The sequence below is a fragment of the Salmo salar genome, unplaced genomic scaffold (assembly GCF_905237065.1).
Source record: "Salmo salar unplaced genomic scaffold, Ssal_v3.1, whole genome shotgun sequence".
NCBI lineage: Eukaryota > Metazoa > Chordata > Actinopteri > Salmoniformes > Salmonidae > Salmo > Salmo salar.
The window spans coordinates 27501-35146 of record NW_025548472.1 but is presented as its reverse complement, the minus strand read 5'-3'; the positions used below and the strand labels follow the sequence as shown (position 1 = coordinate 35146).

Below are 7646 nucleotides of genomic sequence, written 5' to 3'. Positions count from 1 at the left end.
CTACTTTAGACCAGGGCCCATACACCCTATTCCCTATGTAGTACACTACTTTAGACCAGGGCCCATACACCCTATTCCCTATGTAGTACACTACTTTAGACCAGGGCCCATGCACCCTATTCCCTATGTAGTACACTACTTTAGACCAGGGCCCATGCACGCCCCTATTCCCTATGTAGTGCACTACTTTAGACCAGGCCCCATGCACCCTATTCCCTATGTAGTACACTACTTTAGACCAGGGCCCATACACCCTATTCCCTATGTAGTACACTACTTTAGACCAGGGCCCATGCACCCTATCCCCTATGTAGTGCACTACTTTAGACCAGGGCCCATGCACCCTATTCCCTATGTAGTACACTACTTTAGACCAGGACCCATGCACCGTATCCCCTATGTAGTACACTACTTTAGACCAGGGCCCATTGGGCCGAGAAGTAGTGCACCGTGTAGGGAATAGGGTGTCATTTGGGACTCAATCACTCTGCTTTCGTTTAGGCTTCAAATCCATTAGTACCACGAGGGATTTTTATACATCAACTCACTGACACTGACTAGATAGAGGCTTGGAAATCATCGTGCCGTCATAGCAAAACACACTGCTCCTCTATTCAATTAGTCACTGTAATAGAAAGAGGATTCATACTGTCTGTGTGGACTACTGGTCTGTCTGTCTGTCTGTGTCTGTGGGGACTACAGGTCTGTCTCCATCTTGTTCAGGCAGAAGGCGTAAAGGGATCGTTTAATGTTCATGCTGCTGTTAGCCTTGATGTTCTGTTTCTCCGCTCCTGTCCTGTCCTCCTCGTCTCCCGACTTGGCAGACCCTTTACTGTCCTTTCTCTTTAACTGAGGACTGTCTTGACTGTTCTCGGGCGGGTCGTCTTTCAGAGACGACTGGTCCTGGTCCGTCTCTCTGTGGTAGAAATAGTTAAAGTTGGACACGATGACGGGCACCGGCAACGCGATGGTCAACACTCCCGCTATGGCGCAGAGCGAACCCACGATTTTCCCCCCCACCGTCACCGGCCTCATGTCCCCGTAACCCACCGTCGTCATGGTGACCACGGCCCACCAGAACGCGTCGGGGATGCTGGAGAAATGCGATTCGGGTTCGTCCGCCTCGGCGAAGAACACAGCGCTGGAGAAGAGGATGACTCCGATGAAGAGGAAGAAAATGAGCAGACCCAATTCTCTCATACTTGCTTTGAGTGTTTGTCCTAATATCTGAAGCCCCTTGGAGTGTCTGGACAACTTGAAGATCCTAAACACCCGGACCAGTCGGATGACCCTGAGGATGGCCAGAGACATGGTCTGTCCGTTTCCGTGTTCCTGAGGTTCTTCTACCTGCTGCTCGGCCAGCTCCGTCCCCACCGTGATAAAATAAGGCAGGATAGACATTATATCTATGATGTTCATAACAGTCTTGGAAAACTCTGACTTACTAGGACAGGCGAAGAAACGGACGATGAATTCAAACGTAAACCAGATTACGCAGGTGGTTTCCACGATGAAGAAAGGGTCCGTGAAGGTGAGCGACGGACGGGGGACGGTGTTGTTACCGGGTCGACCCGTGACCGGTAACTCCCTCTCGTCCCTGAACTCCGGTAGTGTCTCCATGCAAAACGTTATAATGGATATGGTGATAACTAACACGGAGACGATAGCGATGCCTCTCGCTGGGCTTGAACTCTCCGGGTATTCGAATATGAGCCAGACTTGTTTCTGAAACTCATTCTGTGGTAACGGTTTCTCTTCCTCTTTTATAAATCCTTCGTCTTCTCTAAACCTTTCCATGGCCTCTTCACCCAGCCGGTAAAAACGGATCTCATCAGCGAACACGTCGATAGATACATTGACGGGTCGTCTGATCTTACCTCCCGACTGATAGAAATATAGGATCCCGTCGAAACTCGGTCGGTTACGGTCGAAAAAGTACTCGTTCCGGAGCGGGTCGAAGTATTTGATCCTTTTATAAGGGTCTCCCAGTAATGTATCGGGGAACTGGTTAAGGGTCCCTAGCTGCGTCTCGTACTTTAACCCTGCGATGTTGATCAGCACCCTCTCGTTGTTATCCACGTCTCTGCGCTCAATATCCAACATGTCATCGTCCAACAGATGGGGACTGTGGTCTGCGCGCCAGAGCGCATCCACGGCGTTCTCGTTACAACTCAAAGTGTTATTCATATCGTTGATTTTCCACGTCCTCGGTTTGGGACTCCCGATTGTATTAATGTCTTTGTGAAGGCTGTAGCCCGGTTCGCTGAGTCCACTCTGGACAAACGGCGGAGGTTGATGTGGATCCAGAGCGTTACGGCGGGCTACATCTCCGGTATTTCCACCGCTTCCTTTCGCTCCGCCGTTCTCAAAACTCGCCAAGGCTATCTCCATACCGTATCCATTAAATTAGGCTTTATAAATATATTTTAAAAAAAACCAGAAAATACTTGTCGAGTTGAAAACAACAACAGTAAACCCATCCAACGGTTTCACCCCGCAGCTGAACTGACAAGCAGCAGCAGTTAAAGCTGGATCCAATCCAACGCGTCCTCCGCTGCTAAAAAACACAATACCGTATGTGTGTTTGGAACGGACGACGCTAAGCCATGAGCACGCGTGCTCCCTGGTCTCTCTCTCGCTCTCTCTCTCTCTCTCTCTCTCTCTCTCTCTCTCGGGAAAGTAAGTAATACACAGAGAGAGAGAGAGAGAGTCAGAGAGAGAGAGAGTCAGAGAGAGAGAGTCAGAGAGAGAGAGTCAGAGAGAGAGAGAGAGAGAGAACGAACCCCGGATGAGAAAGTAATGAGTATTCCTGATGTCAAAAGAGCTGTTCAGCCAACCGCTGTCTGAGAAGCCTTTGAAAATGTCAGTCTGTTAGGCAATCTGTCATCCCTAACTCAGGGAGGAGGGAGAGGGATGATGGGAGGAGAGAGAGAGAGAGGGATGATGGGAGGGAGGGAGAGAGAGAGGGATGATGGGAGGGAGAGAGGGATGATGGGAGGGAGAGAGGGATGATGGGAGGGAGAGAGAGGGGGGATGATGGGAGGGAGGGAGAGAGGGATGATGGGAGGGAGAGAGAGGGGGGATGATGGGAGGGAGGGAGAGAGGGATGATGGGAGGGAGAGAGGGAGAGAGGGATGATGGGAGGGAGAGAGAGAGGGGGATGATGGGAGGGAGAGAGAGGGGGGGATGATGGGAGGGAGAGAGAGGGGGATGATGGGAGGGAGGGAGGGAGGGAGAGGGATGATGGGAGGGAGGGAGAGAGAGAGGGATGATGGGAGGGAGAGAGAGAGGGATGATGGGAGGGAGAGAGAGGGATGATGGGAGGGAGAGAGAGGGATGATGGGAGGGAGGGAGAGAGAGAGGGATGATGGGAGGGAGGGAGGGAGAGAGGGATGATGGGAGGGAGAGAGAGAGAGGGATGATGGGAGGGAGGGAGAGGGGGGGATGATGGGAGGGAGAGGGGGGATGATGGGAGGGAGGGATGATGGGAGGGAGGGAGAGAGAGGGATGATGGGAGGGAGAGAGGGATGATGGGAGGAGGGGGAGAGAGAGGGATGATGGGAGGGAGGGAGAGAGAGAGGGATGATGGGAGGAGAGAGAGAGAGAGGGATGATGGGAGGGAGAGAGGGATGATGGGAGGGAGGGAGAGAGAGAGGGATGATGGGAGGGAGAGAGAGGGATGATGGGAGGGAGAGAGAGGGATGATGGGAGGTAGAGAGAGAGAGAGGGATGATGGGAGGGAGAGAGAGGGATGATGGGAGGGAGAGAGAGAGAGAGGGATGATGGGAGGGAGGAGAGAGAGAGGGATGATGGGAGGGAGGGAGGGAGAGAGGGATGATGGGAGGGAGAGAGAGAGAAGGATGATGGGAGGGAGGGAGAGGGGGGGATGATGGGAGGGAGAGAGAGAGAGAGGGATGATGGGAGGGAGAGAGGGGGGATGATGGGAGGGAGAGAGAGAGAGAGGGATGATGGGAGGGAGAGAGGGAGAGAGGGATGATGGGAGGGAGGGAGAGAGGGGATGATGGGAGGGAGAGAGAGAGAGAGGGATGATGGGAGGGAGAGAGGGGGGGATGATGGGAGGGAGAGAGAGAGAGAGGATGATGGGAGGAGAGAGAGGGGGGGATGATGGGAGGGAGGGAGGGAGGGATGATGGGAGGGAGAGAGAGGGATGATGGGAGGGAGGGAGAGAGGGATGATGGGAGGGAGAGAGGGAGGGAGAGAGGGATGATGGGAGGGAGAGAGAGATGATGGGAGGGAGAGAGAGAGAGAGGATGATGGGAGGGAGAGAGAGATGATGGGAGGGAGGGAGAGAGGGATGATGGGAGGGAGAGAGAGATGATGGGAGGGAGGGAGAGAGGGATGATGGGAGGGAGGGAGGAGAGAGGGATGATGGGAGAGAGAGAGAGAGGGATGATGGGAGGGAGGGAGGGAGAGAGGGATGATGGGAGGGAGAGAGAGAGAGAGGGATGATGGGAGGGAGGGAGAGAGAGAGGGATGATGGGAGGGAGAGAGAGAGAGAGGGATGATGGGAGGGAGGGGGAGAGAGGGATGATGGGAGGGAGGGGGAGAGAGAGGGATGATGGGAGGGAGAGAGAGAGAGAGGGATGATGGGAGGGAGAGAGAGGGGGGGATGATGGGAGGGAGGGAGGGAGAGAGGGATGATGGGAGGGAGGGAGAGAGAGGGGGATGATGGGAGGGAGGGAGAGAGAGAGAGGGATGATGGGAGGGAGAGAGAGGGGGGATGATGGGAGGGAGAGAGAGAGAGGGATGATGGGAGGGAGGGAGAGAGAGAGGGATGATGGGAGGGAGAGAGAGGGGGGATGATGGGAGGGAGAGAGGGATGATGGGAGGGAGAGAGGGATGATGGGAGGGAGGGAGGGAGAGAGAGGGGGATGATGGGAGGGAGGGAGGGAGAGAGGGATGATGGGAGGGAAGGAGAGAGAGAGGGATGATGGGAGGGAGAGAGAGAGAGAGGGATGATAGGAGGGAGGGAGGAGAGAGGGATGATGGGAGGGAGAGAGAGAGGGATGATGGGAGGGAGAGAGAGAGAGAAGGATGATGGGAGGGAGAGAGAGGGGGATGATGGGAGGGAGAGAGGGATGATGGGAGGGAGAGAGAGAGAGGGATGATGGGAGGGAGGGAGAGAGAGAGGATGATGGGAGGGAGAGAGAGAGGGATGATGGGAGGGAGAGAGAGGGATGATGGGAGGGAGAGAGGGATGATGGGAGGGAGGGAGGGAGAGAGAGGGGGGGATGATGGGAGGGAGGGAGGGAGAGAGGGATGATGGGAGGGAAGGAGAGAGAGAGGGATGATGGGAGGGAGAGAGAGAGAGAGGGATGATAGGAGGGAGGGAGGGAGAGAGGGATGATGGGAGGGAGAGAGAGAGAGGGATGATGGGAGGGAGAGAGAGAGAGGGATGATGGGAGGGAGAGAGAGGGGGGATGATGGGAGGGAGAGAGGGATGATGGGAGGGAGAGAGAGAGAGGATGATGGGAGGGAGGGAGGGAGAGAGGGATGATGGGAGGGAGGGAGAGAGAGAGGGATGATGGGAGGGAGGGAGGGAGAGAGGGATGATGGGAGGGAGGGGTGTTGAAAGGAGGGGATGGTTTTTCCACATCTTGACTCTGAGAGAAACATCATTCTTAGTTTTGATTCTTGCAGTTTGAATAAAAAAATAATTAAATATGAAAGAAATATCGCAAGCCTTTTTATTTTTAATATTGAATTTTTCTTGGATGTATAACTAGATGTCCATTCAGCATGATGTTTGTGTAGAGTTCAGCCAGGGCCACTCCACATGTTCTGATCTGTAGAGATCAATACGACAGCTCCTTGGACTATTGATTATTAAGATCACGCGTTTAACCGCCTAACTCTACTTCTACGCTCCCTAGACGGTCGATCAGTCACAATCTTCACCTTCATCTGAAGATATGTTGAAATCACTGTCAGACCGATACGCAGCGGGTTGCGTGCTCCACATCATTTTATTTAAATATGATGCACACGAGAAAAACCAATAAACACAGAATGACAAACCAAACACACACCTCTATATAGGACTCCCAATCAGAGGCAACTAGAAACACCTGCCTCCAATTGAGAGTCCAGCACACAAACCTACACATAGAAAAACTAACCTAGAACATACTAACCCAGAACATACACCCAAAACCCAGGAACACATAAATAAAACACCCCTCTACACCACACACAAAAAAAACCCACCATACAAAACAAATATACCTCTGCCACGTCCTGACCAAATATTATACAAATAATACCTAAATACTGGTCAGGACGTGGCAAGATCAGTGTGAAACAACAAACTATCTGTCAGATTACACACCAGCAGATGGAAATAAATACACCCTTCTAATCTGGTATGCCTGTTTAACATGGTCTTTCCCCCCTCTCCCTCTACTCAGTCCACTAGTCACCGTGTTAGGAAGATACCAGGCCCTCAGATGAGAGCTCTGTCCCAGAACAGGCTCCTTAATAAATACCTCTGTCACGTCAGACAGTGATCCATCTGTATTGGCTTTAACTGTGTGACATGTAGAAGAGGTGGTGAGATGCTGGTGGGGTTCTCAGCTTGTTGACAGACACTCTGCTCGCCCTGCCATGGCTGTATGCCTCGCCTTGCCATCCTATCCTGGCAGACACACAGGGCAGGGGAAGACAGACAGACAGACAGACAGACAGACAGACAGACAGACAGACAGACAGACAGACAGACAGACAGACAGACAGACAGACAGACAGACAGACAGACAGACAGACAGACAGAGCCAGGTATGACAGCCAGTTGGGTAGCCTCATTGTAAGACAGACAGACAGACAGTACAGAGCCAACCAGGGTAAGACAGAGAGGCAGGCAGCAGTGTGTCTGTCCCTCTCCCAGCAGTGTGTCTGTCTCTCCCAGCAGTGTGTCTGTCTCTCTCCCAGCAGTGTGTCTGTCTCTCTCCCAGAGCAGTGTGTCTGTCTCTCTCTCCCAGCAGTGTGTCTGTCTCTCTCTCCCAGCAGTGTGTCTGTCTCTCTCCCAGCAGTGTGTCTGTCTCTCTCCCAGCAGTGTGTCTGTCTCTCTCCCAGCAGTGTGTCTGTCTCTCTCCCAGCAGTGTGTCTGTCTCTCCCCCAGCAGTGTGTCTGTCTCTCTCCCAGCAGTGTGTCTGTCTCTCTCCCAGCAGTGTGTCTGTCTCTCTCCCAGCAGTGTGTCTGTCTCTCTCCCAGCAGTGTGTCTGACTCTCTCCCAGCAGTGTGTCTGTCTCTCTCTCCCAGCAGTGTGTCTGTCTCTCTCTCCCAGCAGTGTGTCTGTCTCTCTCTCCCAGCAGTGTGTCTGTCTCTCTCTCCCAGCAGTGTGTCTGTCTCTCTCCCAGCAGTGTGTCTGTCTCTCTCCCAGCAGTGTGTCTGTCTCTCTCCCAGCAGTGTGTCTGTCTCTCTCCCAGCAGTGTGTCTGTCTCTCTCCCAGCAGTGTGTCTGTCTCTCTCCCAGCATGCCGTGCTGCTCTGCTCGTCCAGCGCTGATTGTTGTCATTAGCAGCTGGGAGGACCAGAGGGGCAGCTAGGAGCTGGATTACTGCTTCTGCTGGAGCCAGAGCTCCCTCCTTCCCCGTCCCTTCACTAAGACCCCTAACCCCCCTCTTCTCT

The 7646-nt window shown here is 53.3% G+C and overlaps 1 protein-coding gene across 1 annotated transcript; it reads right to left on the bottom strand.

Annotated features, from left to right (window-relative positions):
* Positions 1-364: 364 nt before the first annotated feature.
* On the bottom strand, positions 365-2550 carry LOC123733086 (potassium voltage-gated channel subfamily A member 1). Its single transcript, XM_045712420.1, has one exon. The coding sequence runs from the start codon at positions 2389-2391 to the stop codon at positions 697-699; it is 1695 nt and encodes a 564-aa protein (XP_045568376.1). The 5' UTR covers positions 2392-2550; the 3' UTR covers positions 365-696.
* Positions 2551-7646: the final 5096 nt, after the last annotated feature.